The sequence below is a fragment of the Sus scrofa genome, chromosome 9, assembly GCF_054392235.1.
Source record: "Sus scrofa isolate SSC_HxYL_T2T_F1_AM1 chromosome 9, Sscrofa_HxYL_maternal_Yorkshire_Landrace_v2.0, whole genome shotgun sequence".
In the NCBI taxonomy this organism is placed as follows: domain Eukaryota; kingdom Metazoa; phylum Chordata; class Mammalia; order Artiodactyla; family Suidae; genus Sus; species Sus scrofa.
The window spans coordinates 19575721-19589023 of record NC_139391.1 but is presented as its reverse complement, the minus strand read 5'-3'; the positions used below and the strand labels follow the sequence as shown (position 1 = coordinate 19589023).

Sequence of the window (13303 nt, the reverse complement as noted above, 5' to 3'; positions counted from 1 at the left end):
TTTTTCTTTTTTTGGGTGCCGCCCAAAAAGTTCCTGGGCCGGGGATCAAATCTGACCCACAGCTCTGACCTAGCTGTAGCAATGCTGATCCTTTAATGCCGTGTGCTGGGCCAGGGATCGCACCTGTGTCCTGGTGCTGCAGAGATACTGCTAATCCTGTTTTGCCACAGCAGGAACTCTGGTGTGGATTATTTTCTTGTTTCCCTGATGTGTAGGAGTTGCTCAGCTAGTTTCTGGATTTCTTTCAGAGGAAATTGCTTTGCGTGTAGTCATAGATTCAGTGTGTCTGTGGGAGGAGATGAGTTTGGGGGCTTCCTATGTCACCACCTTAGAATGGAAATCTTTGTGTGGTTTTATAGATGACATCAAATTTGGAAATTTTTCAGCTATTAATATTTCAAAATTTTTTTCTTCTGCTACATCTAATCTTGGGGAGGTTTTGGGAAGTCTCGTTACTTTCATGAAGCTGGTGGGATTCAGGACTACCAAGATTTAATTGTTCATGCTTATTAATGTTAGTGTGACCATAGAGATAAAATAATTAAGGTAGGGGAATATGGGCTATATACATTTGGAAGAATTTTATTTCATTTTATTATTTGTTTTTGGTAAGGCTTAGGAACAAATGAACGAGTTCAGTGAAATTCAGACGTATCTGTAGAATACCATTTCTTCATTATTAGATTGCTGCTTGTGTTACCGAATCAGATCCAGCTGCTTGCTGCTCAACAATCAACACACAAGAGAGGGAAATATTGGTAGAAAGAAAAGTTACTTTTAATCAGAATGCCAGCAATCTGGGGAGATGGTGGACTCAACGTCCCAGAAAAACCACTTCCGAAAATTCCGCTTGGCCGTGAAAAGTTTTCAAAGGGAAAAAGGGAAATGATCTCAGTTAATCATTGCAATGGAAGGGTCACATTGTCACCATTTCCCCACGTGTGCGGGCTTGTTGACATCTTAGGATTTTTCTTTAGATACTATCGTGGTCACACAGTTTGAGGGATTTTTGAAGGGAAAGCTAAGGAAGAGATCTGGTCATCTGTTATTTTTTCTTTTTTTTTGTCTTTTAGGGTTGCACTTGTGGCATATGGAGATTCCCAGGCTAGGGGTCCAATTGGAAGTGTAGCCATTGGCCTACGCCAGAGCCATAGCAAGTTGGGATCTGAGCTGTGTCTGCCACCTACACCACAGCTCACTGCAATGCCGGATCGTTAACCCACTGAGTGAGGATTGAACAGGGGTTGAAGCCGCATCCTCATGGATGCTCGTCAGTTCACTAACCGCTGAACAATGACGGGAACTCTTGATATTCTTCATTTCTACTCCTTTGATCTACAGATTAGGCAAGGTATTGTGCGATCCAAAGATTTGAAGGATCGCTTCTCGGCCTTTTGGCTAAGATCAAGTGCAAAGATTTGAAGGGTATGTGGAGTTCCCATTGCGGCTCGGTGGTTAGCAAACTGACTAGTAAGCAGCCATGAGGATGGGGGTTTGATCCCTGGCCTCGCTCAGTGGGTTGAGGATCCGGCATCGCGGTGAGCTGTGATGTAGGTTGCAGGTGTGGCTCAGATTCCATGTTGCTGTGGCTGTAGTGTAGGCTGGCAACTACAGATCCATTCGATCCTTAACCTGGGAACCTCCATATGCCACAGGTGCAGCCTTAAAAAAATAAAAAACAAATAAATAAAAAGACTTGAAGCTACGGTAGGCCCGGAGATGAGTGGAGTTTGGGGGTACCTGGCTTAAGGTTAGTGACAAAACAAAAGAGTGCCGTCTGCATAGAGCTTTTTCCTGCCAAAAATTGCAGGAAACTTGGAAATCCAAATACTGAATAGTTCACACAAAATAATATAATAATTGTACAAAAGCAGGAAGAAAATCAATGTGATATACTACATTGTAAGCAGTAAGTCCAAAAGCAGGGGGATCATCACATGGCTGAGGCATCTGGAGGAAATGGAGGGGCAAAGCCAAGTGAGAAGGTAAGTTCTCCACATCTTAGTCATTGACTCAGGGAAGCATCAGGGAAAATGGACAAGGTAAGCGCATTTATTAGCACCTCTTATATACCAGGTGTGGTATGGTCTTGTTCCACTTCAAAGCAGTTATTTCTATGTGTTAAGAGGAAACATAATCAGAAAGGTTAGGTGAATTGCCCAGTGTGTGCTATACGATGTTTTCTATACTCTGGGTCCTAAGTAATTTTAGCTGACTTAATGAATGTGCATTTATTCAAATGAAAAATCTTATGCATTTCCTCTGCTGTGCTTCTAATCTTTCCTGAGGAAATATTTAACTGATAACCACAAGCTAGTTGGCATGCAGTAACAGCAGCAGTAACCACAGTAATGGCAATAACATATAGACTTCCCATGAGTTGGCCACTCTTTTGACTTGTTTTAACCCATTTAATCCCGTAACACTTTGAAGTAAGTACCATCTTTATTTCTCATTTTGCAGATGAGGAAACTGAGATGCAGAGGTGAAATAGCTTGTTCATAGTCATCCCGTTGGTAAGGAGTAAGGCCGGATTTGAACTTTTTGAGAATGGTGCTCCAGGCTGTATTTCACATCTTGCCACTAGTGACAAGTGCTGCCTTTCTTCACTGTGGTTCACCTAGCTTCACCTTTGGTCTCAGGCCCAGATCCAGGTTTCCCTAATTTCCCCTTTCAGGCCTCTTATAGCCGTTTTGGCAAGTACTACTTTCCAAAGCCAAAGGAAAATATTAAGTTTCCCTGCTCTTTCTGCTGTAAAAAAGGCAAATTGAGGTCATGGAATATGGTACAAATCTCTTCAACTTTCAGGTGGCAAGGGAGGTGAATATAAGTTAACTTTGTTGTATTTCCCAGATTACTATCTCAGCATATGAAGAAAAAAAATACCCAGAATTTGTAGAGCTTCTACAAATCAAATGGGCCAAAGATATCAACAGAAAATTCATAAGAGAAAACAGGCTACTATCTTTATTTAAAAATCACTTTAGTTAGGCCAATTGTTATGTTTTTATTCTTGAGATTGGCAAACTTTAAAAAGATGGATGTGGGAGTTCCCGTTGTGGCGCAGTGGTTAACGAATCTGACTAGGAACCATGAGGTTGCGGGTTTGGTCCCTGCCCTTGCTCAGTGGGTTAACGATCCGGCGTTGCTGTGAGCTGTGGTGTAGGTTGCAGACGCGGCGTGGATCCCGCGTTGCTGTGGCTCTGGCGTAGGCCGGTGGCTATGACTCCGATTCGACCCCTAGCCTGGGAACCTCCATATGCCGCGGGAGCGGCCCAAGACATAGCAACAACAACAACAACAACAAAAAAGACAAAAGACAAAAAAAAAAAAAAAAAAAAAAAAAAAGATGGATGTGGCTGAAGCTGGAGGACAGTAAGAATGTGATGAGGGTGAGACAGTGAAAAGGTAGTGGAATTGATGGATTATAGGTTCTGGTGAAGCTGAAGTAATGCCAGATTGAGGTATGAGAATGAATAAACAGGAAGGGCAGGAGGTAGTGATCAGAATATGGGACTTTATAATTGAGAATGTGAGGAATTTGAATTTGTTGATAATGACAAGGTCTAGAGCAACCCAGTCTGATAAAAATATGTAATTTAAAATTCCCTAGTAACCCGATTTTAAAAGGCAGGTAAAATTAATTTTAAAGTATTTTATTTAACTTAATATATCCAAAAAAGTAACATTTCAACATGTAATCAACAGATTATTCATGAGGTATTTTACATTCCTTTTTTACATGTAACTCTTGAAAACTTGATGTGTATTTTACATGTACAACATATTTCAGTTCAGACTGTCACATTTCAAATGCTCAGTAGCCACACATGGCTAATGACTACCATACTGGACAGCTCAGGTCTACAGTATGACCATGGGAGTAAGTGATGGGATAGAGACCAGTGTCTTGGAAGGATCATCTATGTGAATATTGGGATCACCAAGAATGTTTTTCAGTCATTAAAAAGAACATGTTTGACTTCTACATAATGAGCTGGAAAGATCTCCAAGACACAGAGTGAAGTGAAAATTAATTTCCAGTATAATATGTATGGATAATACCATTTATTTTTTAAAATATCTAAGTTACAAAAGAATAGTCCAAGGAAAGAGACATGTTAACTTGATGGTGGCTACGTCTGGAGAATGGAGTACAAGTGGGATGGAGTAGAGGTTAGGGAGCACTTACCGTCTTGCTCTACATCCTGCTGGATCATATGAATATCTCACAAAGAGGAGGTATTCATGTACTTCTTGTGTAATTTTTAGAGTCAATATTAATACCACTGATCTAGTTATCTATTTGGCGTGGTTCCCCCTCACCCCCCAGTCATCTGCCCTTTCCTCAGAGTTTCGAGTATCATGAATTATTCTGAGAATACAAAGCTGATGACTAGTGATTTTTTTATTATTATTATTAGCAAAAGAGTGTATCTATTTCAGTTTGTTTTATATGATGCCATAAAGCACTTTGTTGAGACTTCCATTTCTGCTCTGGGTTGCTTAGGCCCTCAGATGACCAAATCTTTCATCTCAAAAGGAATGTAAGACAAGGAAAATCAGCTCTGGGGTTCTATAGGATTCTGTGTCTTACTCCTTTCGTCAGTGTTTGTTTCCTGTACTAAGTTTCCCTAAGTGTATAGCTCAGGAATACTCTACCAGACTTGAAAAAGCATGCCGTGATCTTTTTTTTTTTGGATTTTAAGCTTCTGTAGGGCAGGGATGGAATCTTTGTACTCCTGGTGCCTGTTTTAATGCATAGCAAATAGGCATTCGAAAGTCTTTAAACAGCACAGCGGGAGTTCCCGTCGTGGCGCAGTGGTTAACGAATCCAACTAGGAACCATGAGGTTGCGGGTTCGGTCCCTGCCCTTGCTCAGTGGGTTAAGGATCCGGCGTTGCCGTGAGCTGTGGTGTAGGTTGCAGACGCGGCTCGGATCCCGCGTTGCTGTGGCTCTGGCGTAGGCCGGTGGCTACAGCTCCGATTCAACCCCTAGCCTGGGAACCTCCATATGCCGCGGGAGCGGCCCAAGAAATAGCAACAACAACAACAACAACAACAAAAAGACAAAAGACAGGAAAAAAAAAAAATTAAAAAAAAAAAAAATAAACAGCACAGTGGAGATAATTTGTTAATGATAAGAGCTCGTGAGTATATTGAACAAGAGTTTAGAGGAATGGGATGGTACATTATTTTTCTATTTTGCTTTCTTGTGAACTTTCAAGTTCCCCTTCAAAATTAAAGACAAATGTACCTTTCTTCCCCATGGCTTTCCCTTCTGTACAAGTAGTTAACAGCAATATCTTTAGTGTATCCACAGAATGACATGTATACATACCTCTCAAACCCTCTCATGCTGTGTTCACATTTCTCACTGTGAGTTCCTTCTGGGTAAAGGCCATTTCTTATTACAGGTAACACAATGGCAGGTACTCAATAAATGTTTGTGGATGAAGGAATATATATAGATCTTGAGGCCTGAAACCTATTTCCATATACAATGATGAACAAAAGATGAAACTTACTTTTATTTACCTACTGAATATTTATTGGACACCTGCTGAATGCCAGAAAAAAGGTACAGAAACTGTCCAGAACTACTTTTAACTCTTTCAGCAACGCCTGAGTCCTTAGCATAAAAATGTCCAGTCTGCTGATGGAGAATCCATTCATTCTTAGGAAGTTCCTAGGCTAAGGGTCGAATCAGAGCTATTGCTGCCAGCCTACACCACAGCCACAGTGATGCTGGATCCTTAATCCACTAAGTGAGGCCAAGGGTCGAACCCGTATCCTCATGGATACTAGTTGGGTTTGTTACTGCTGATCCACAAGAGGAACTCCTATTGGTTAATCTTAATGTACAGTTTTCTCAAGTGTACTTTCAAATATTGCATAATGCTGTAGACCATGCAATACTCCAAAGATTGTCTGAAGGATGAAAGGAACCACCATTGCTTTTATCTCTGTGTGACAAAGCAGCAGCCAATGGAGTAAAACCCTTCCTTTGGGTGGCAGTGGAACAGTATGATACCTAAAAAAGAAGAAAAGTTAAGTACTTCTTCTAGATGTAAATTCTATGAAAAATGTGATTTCTCCTAAACTGTTCATTTCTATCCTTTGTTTTTCATGTAGATAGCAAAAAGGTTAAAATTAGCTATTTGAAATATGAGACTATTTTGATTAAAATATGTCATTGGCAGCTAATGAATAAGGAGAGTTTATTAACATAAAAAAAGGAAAGAAAAGGAACAAAAAAATGGACTTACTTGACTGCCAGACGTCCATTTTTAGAAAAAGCCAAAGCAGTGGGATATAAAACACCACACACTATGCCAATCAGTGAACTTCTCAGAACACAATTTTCCCGGCTTATGTTACCTAGAAAACAAAAGTAATTTTGGTTTCCCTTTAAATCAGGCTAAGAACTATTAGGAGTCTTGTGTCCTCATATAGTATTTATTCTCACTGTCCTCAACCACAGTGAAAGAGTAGAAAGAATATTAGGAATTCGGTCTATGGCACAATAGACTAAATGTACCATATTTTAAAAATGCTTTTACTCTTACTTTATAAGGATAGTCACTTACTTGTGTGACTGTTGCAGAAGCAATTTCATAATAAAGAATATTAAACTAGCAGGCCAGACATCTGGATTCTAGGATAATACATTTATATTGTCTATGTGTCAGGCATGTGCTCAGGATACAGTATTACTCAAAAAAGACCCACTCTCTGACCTTTAGGTCAGTCTACTAAGAAAGAAAGATGTTAGACAAATATTTTAACAAGCAATCTTAAGTGTACACAGGCTTTGAAGGTAAGATAGACAATGTATGTAGAAACTTAATCTAAACTGAAGGAATCAAAGATTTCCCTAGAGAAGAGGTATTTACGCAGGAACCTGATGAACAGGGGTCAGAGGTTCCATCAATTACTAGTGAACTTAAGGTAAGGGGACGAGGCAGAAAGTAATATTAGAAGCCCATAATATGCCAGACAGTACATTAGGCATTTAACATACAGTATCTTAATTCTCTTTTTTTTTTTAACAGTATCTTAATTCTTAACAACCCTGTGAGGTAAGTACTTATTAGTCCTAATTCATACAGAAGAGAGTTGGGTCTCAGATTAAATGACTTGTCCAATGTCATAAAACTTAAGTGAAATATATAGTATACCAAAGCCTGCTTTTTTCCCACTCTATTATGTTGTTTCTTAGTGTACTTGACATGTCTAAGCTCAGCTTGATTTCTTACCTATAAAAAGAAAAGACAATACTATCTGCTCTGTCTGATTAGGAAGACTGTTGTGGGGATGAAATAGGACAATATATGTGAAGGTATTTTGTTAGTGGTAAAACAATATACAAACAGGAGGGATTATTATCAGCAATAGCAACAGTATACGTTCACGTGTAATTTTACTTAGATATAAACACATTATCCATTAATGAATTTAAATTTACCTGAATACAAAGCATCCGTTACAAGAAGTTTATAAGCAACTACTGTAGACAAAAATGGAAGCGTAGTCAATGATGCATAGGTCTTCAAACCATCATGTTTAACCTTGAAGCAATGTCTGAAAATTAAATTTGCCAACATTCCAGAGAAACCAGCTGTTGTTCCAAAGGTCACTGTTCCATATATATTTAAAGTCCTAATTGGGAAAACAAAGTGAAAAATTAAGTTCAACATAATACTTTTTTTTTTTTCGTCTTTTTTTTTCTTTTTTAGGGCTGCACCTGTGGCATATGGAAAGTCCCAGGCTAGGGGTCGAATCAGAGCGATAGCCGCTGGCCTTCGCCACAGCCAGAGCAATGCAGGATCTGAGGCATGTCTTCGACCTACACCACAGCTCATGGCAGTGCCAGATCCTTAACCCACTGAGCGAGGCCAGGGATCGAATCTGCAACCTCATGGATACTGGTTGGGTTTATTAACTGCTGAGCCATAGCGGGAACTCCAGAATATTCTTCTAATAGATATATCCTTTCCTGGGTAGTCATTTGTTACTGCATATTTACTCAACATCAAATATTTCTTGAGCACTATGTAAAAGGTGTTTTCTTTGTGCTGAGGATGGGGCAGTAAATAAAGTTAAAAAAAAATCCATCTCTCACGGAACTTGCATTCTAATGAGAGAATAATATAATTCTCTTTCTGAGAATAGTGGTTCTAATGTGGAACTCTTTTAAAGAGAGAATACATTTTGGCTACAAACAAATATGAGTATGTTCCAGTGCAGCCAAAATTTTATGAGCTATCTAAATCCAAGAATACTGCTCTTTCTGCTAAAAAACTTAATTTGCTTAAGGTCATTTGAAAAAAATTATTTCTATTTGGTTAGGCTTCCTAGAAAATAACTACTTCTTTCTTTCTTCCTTTTTTTTAGGCTGTACCTGTGGCATATGGAAGTCCCTAGGCCAGGGGTCTAATCAGAGCTGCAGCTGCTAGCCTATGCCACTGCCACAGATATGCCAGATTGGGGCCACATCTGTGATGTACACTGTAGCTCACAGCAATGCTGGATCCCTAACCCACTGAGCGGGGCCAGGGATTAGTATCCTCATCCTCATGGATACTAGTCGGGTTCATTACTGCTGAGCCACAGTGGGAACTCCAGAAAATAACTATTTCTTAATTGGTCCAGATATATTTAAGATTATTTGTCTAGGGTTTCCAAAACTTCATCCAAAGAAATGTGAAAGACCTAGGTGTACTTATTCTGACCTGTCCAGAAATGTCTCAAGTCTAAGATCAACACCTTTTGACTTTATTCTTGAGCCCTAATAATCTAAAAGTCAAAATGATAATGAAAACCATATGGACATCATGCAGTCTGTGTTCCTTTTTGCTGAACTCAGCACTGTGGCTGAGGTAATACATTTGAAATTGAATTTAATTACAATTGATAATCAATTAAAGATAGTCTCCCAAATGGTGTCCTAATTACTTTTAATTAAAATATGGTTATTGCACAAATAACATTTCAACAATTTTAGAAACAAAACTACTTCAAGAGACAAGAGAAATTATCCAGTCTCAATATTCCAACAAACTACTCTTCTCATCTGCTCATGCTTCCCTCCAGTTCTTTTTTTAATAAGCTTTTCTCATAACCAACTCAATAAAATTAACAGGATCTTAGATACTCAGAAACAATGGCAATACAGAAGATCTGCAAATAAAGTTATTGACTTTCAGTGTGGGTGTGTCTCTTACTTTTCTTTTCTAAGATAGTCAAATTTTTTTTCTATAATTTCGATGACCATTGGTTTTCTGAGTTTTCCATCTCCTAAAGAAGGTCTGGACTGACCATGTGTGTATGTCGGCATCTTGATGTCCTGAAAAACACAAAAATCCAGAACTATAATGGCTAATGAGATTAATATTAAATTTTATAAATTCAGACTAAAAACATTTAGACTCTAGTAAAGTGTCAGGTATTTTCATCTGCTTTCATAATACTTTGTTAATGATTCAGTGAACATTTAGTGAGCTCTTATTATCTGCTAGACAGTGGCTTTTCTTCTTTTTTTTTTTTTTTTGGTTGCACCCATGGCATGCAAAAGTTCCTAGGCCAGGGATCAAACCTGCACCACAGCAGCAACTCGAGCCACTGCAGTGACAATGTCGGATCCTTAACCTGCAGAAGTACACAGGAATCTGGACAATGGCTTTTTGATTCACAGAATAACTTTCAGAAATTGGTAGGATAATGGTCATCTCTACTTTTATAGATGAGAAAATCAAGGTTCAGAAAGGCTGACTTGCTTTTGGGCTTAGTGTAGAAGGATATCTTACTGAGATACTGAATTTCTGTTTTCCCCAAAGGTAGCCAGGTCTTTTGTAGTTCTCCATGCTCTAGCTTTTTCAAAGCTGAAAGTAAACAGTAGCTACCTGTTGACAACGGTCTCTATCCTGTGTCTCATGAAAGCCTGAGCTCATTTTGAAGATTATGTTGAGTTTCCTGGTGAGGTAGGAGAGAACAGGGATGGCCTCGGAGAATAGTGAGAAAAAACATTAGAAAGAGGGACAATGTTCCAGGCTAGGAAGAGGCAGTAGTGGGTCATGGCTACCTGGATTATTATGTATCCAGCTTGCTAGCAGCACCTGGGGCAGAAGCAGGGCCTTTGCTGGAAACTGCCATGGGGTATACCAGGAAGCCTGGACCCATGGCACTGGCTGCCAGGGGTTGAAAGTTCCTTTGTCCCAAGTGTGAGGTATCAATAGACAGGTGCCAATGTCAAGGGACCGTGAGGTTTGGTCAGTAGCATCTTAACAGAAAGTAGGGGTAAAACAAAACAAACAAGACTATCAGAAAGGATCCTTTCTGAATGTTTTGCTTTGGGTAAGACTCTCAAATTTCTGTAAAAAAAAATTTTTTTTTCTCCCTTTTTTGGCCTCTCCGTGGCATATGGAGTTCCCAGGCCAGGGATCAGATCTGAGTTGCAGTTGGGGCCTAAGCTGCAGATGCGGCAACATGGGATCCTTAAGCCACTGTGCTAGGCCAGGTATTGAACCTACATCCCAGCACTCCCAAGATGCCACCAATTTTGTTGTGCCACAGCAGGAACTCTGGAAAGTCTTAATATTTATTAAATCTTTTGCCATGCTGGCATTATGGGATTCCAGAATAGATTTAAAAAAAAAAAAAAAAAAACTATGGCCCTTCACAATTTATATGAATCTTCATTTTAACATTTATAGTCAAGGACACAGAATAATAGTTCTCAAATTTCAGGAGTATTGGGCAAGGGAATCAGTGTGGATTAAGCATAATGGACACAGAGGATACTTAGTGATTCTCAGCATTTCATGTGCACAAGAACCTAAATGTGCATCGATAGATGACCTGATTAAGAAGATGTGGCACATATATACAATGGAATACTACTCAGCTCTAAAAAAAACCCCAAAATAATGCCATTTGCAGCAACATGGATGCAACTAGAGATCCTCATACTAAGGTAAGTAAGTTAGAAAGAGAAAGACAAATACCGTATGTTATCACTTCCAAGTGGAATCTAAAATATGGCAGAAATGAACCTATCTACAAACAGAAAGAGACTCAGACATGGAGAACAGACTGTGGTTGCCAAGGAGAAGGGGGGAGGGAGTGGGATGCTTTAGGAGTTTGGGGTTGGTAGATGCAAACTATTACATTTAGAATGGATAAGCAATGAAGTCCTGCTGTTTATCCAACCTGCTGGGATAGACCACGGTGGGAAATAATATTAAAAAAAAAAAGAATGTATATGTTTGTATGACTGAGTCACTTTGCTGTATAGCACAAACTGACACAACAGTGTAAATCAACTATAATAATAAAGTAGAATTATATGGGGAGTTAATTTGAAATTCAGTCTTTTGAGCTCTCTCCTGAGATATGTGGATTCAACAGAAAAAGGTGAAGACTAGAAATCTGAATTTTAACAGCATCAAGTGATTCTGATGCTAGTGATCAATGGATGCATGCTGAACATCACTGATTTGGCTGAATAAATAATATGTACCAATCCTAACCCTAATCATGAAAGGCCAATTCATCTATGGCATCAACATCCTGAAGGTATGGGCTCTGAACTTTCTTGCTTTTTTTTTTTTTTTTTTTTGGTCTTTTTGTCTTTTGAGGGCCACACCCGAGGCATATGGAGGTTCCCAGCTAGGGGTCGAATTGGAGCTACAGCTGCCCGCCTACACCACAGCTGCAGCAACGCCAGATCCGAGCAGTGTCTGCAACCTACACCACAGCTCACAGCAACCTGGATCCTTAAGCCACTAAGCAAGACCAGGGATCAAACCCGCAACCTCATGGTTCCTAGTTGGATTCGTTTCTGCTGTGCACAGTGGGGCACTCCTCCTCTGAACTTTCTTTTGGTATTACACAATGAATAGTAATGGGGGAGGACAGAAAAAGAAAAGGAAAATATTTCACAAATCACAGTTTCTCAGGGACTAGATGTAATCTTTTGCCTCTGACATCTAAATGGTAAATGGGAATGAAGATTACAGCAATATCTAAGGCAGATGTCAGTAACATAATTAACCAGAAACTTTGGATAAATTTTTGTTTTGCTGGTATCCAGTTCACTGAAGTCTCTCATCCCTCACAAAGAAAACTTCCAGGCAATGACTTGTACCAATATACACTGTCTATGCTCTCAGTATCTAGGGAACACAGACAACCAGGATTATGATCCTAAAATACTGAAACAGGACAGCAAACATTTATTGAGTGCCTGGTTTTGGGAAGGCACTGTTATTAAAGCAGAGAAATATACTGGTAACTTTCTAATACACTTTTTACAAGTATTGAAATGCAAAGATTTCGCTATAAACAACTTTTTATCTAAAAGTTAACCAGTGCAAGGCCACTCAACAGGTCACCACGATTGTACCAGTAACAGTGCCTGTGTGTAGGTTTATCTTCTAAAGTACTTTATGGCTTTATAGTGGGTTTATTAGAATTTTATTTAAAATTTACTCATCCTTTACTCAACATTCACCTGGTATTTGACAGTCCCCCGGTTAAGCAAGATGTGATCGTGTTCTCAGAACCCAAAACCCAGGCAAAGGTCAGGACAACAGGGCCGGGAACTTAAACGCAGAACGTGTGTCATCAACAAAACAAAACACTTAAGAAAAGCCAAACGGAACCAAGCCACGGAAAAGTGTGAGTAGGTTTCCCGGAGGAAGTGGCATTTAAACTAATATCCGAAAGAGGAAAATCTGGAGGGGGGGGTGGGGCTAGTGGAAATAGGTGCAGGGAGGTGTTTCAAGCTGAGGGAAAGGCCGGTGCAAAGGCACCGAGGCAAGAGAAAACAGACAGCATCAATTAGGAAGAAACTTCAAGTCTACTTTCTCTCCGCTTCTTTCCAAAGCAACCGGGCACTTAACCGAGCCGTGTATGGACTTCGGAGCTGTCCTCTTTAGACTTTCAAATCCCCTTTATACGCATCATTTCAGAAGTTTGCCAACACTGTGAGGGTGCAGAAGCCACCGCGCATACCACCTTCGGTTTCCACCTACCTTGGGAGCTTCTCCGGCTTCCACAGGCCCCACATCTGCAGCTCCCAGGTCAGCCCCAACCCCACGTCCGAGCGCCGCCATTTTGGCGACTCACGTGACCAGCGGTGGGCGGGGACCCAGAACCCCCGGGGCGGGAAGTGGTGCCGGCTCACGCCTCTCGCCTGCAGCCCCAGCCCGCCCCGACCCAGTCAAAAGCCGCGCCCTCCATCCTGGTTGCGATTGGGCGCGGCATCCAGAAATTAGGGCCGCTCATTGGCTTCCAGGAG

The 13303-nt window shown here is 40.2% G+C and overlaps 1 protein-coding gene across 2 annotated transcripts; it reads right to left on the bottom strand.

The window, feature by feature from the left end:
* Positions 1-3640: 3640 nt before the first annotated feature.
* Positions 3641-13133, bottom strand: TMEM126B (transmembrane protein 126B). 2 transcript variants are annotated; one of them, XM_084974429.1, is made up of 5 exons: positions 13038-13133; positions 9228-9372; positions 7469-7662; positions 6270-6381; positions 3641-6034 (listed from the first exon to the last, which is right to left on the bottom strand). In XM_084974429.1, the coding sequence occupies exons 2-5, from the start codon at positions 9338-9340 to the stop codon at positions 5857-5859; spliced, it is 597 nt and encodes a 198-aa protein (XP_084830555.1). In that variant the 5' UTR covers positions 9341-9372; positions 13038-13133; the 3' UTR covers positions 3641-5856.
* Positions 13134-13303: the final 170 nt, after the last annotated feature.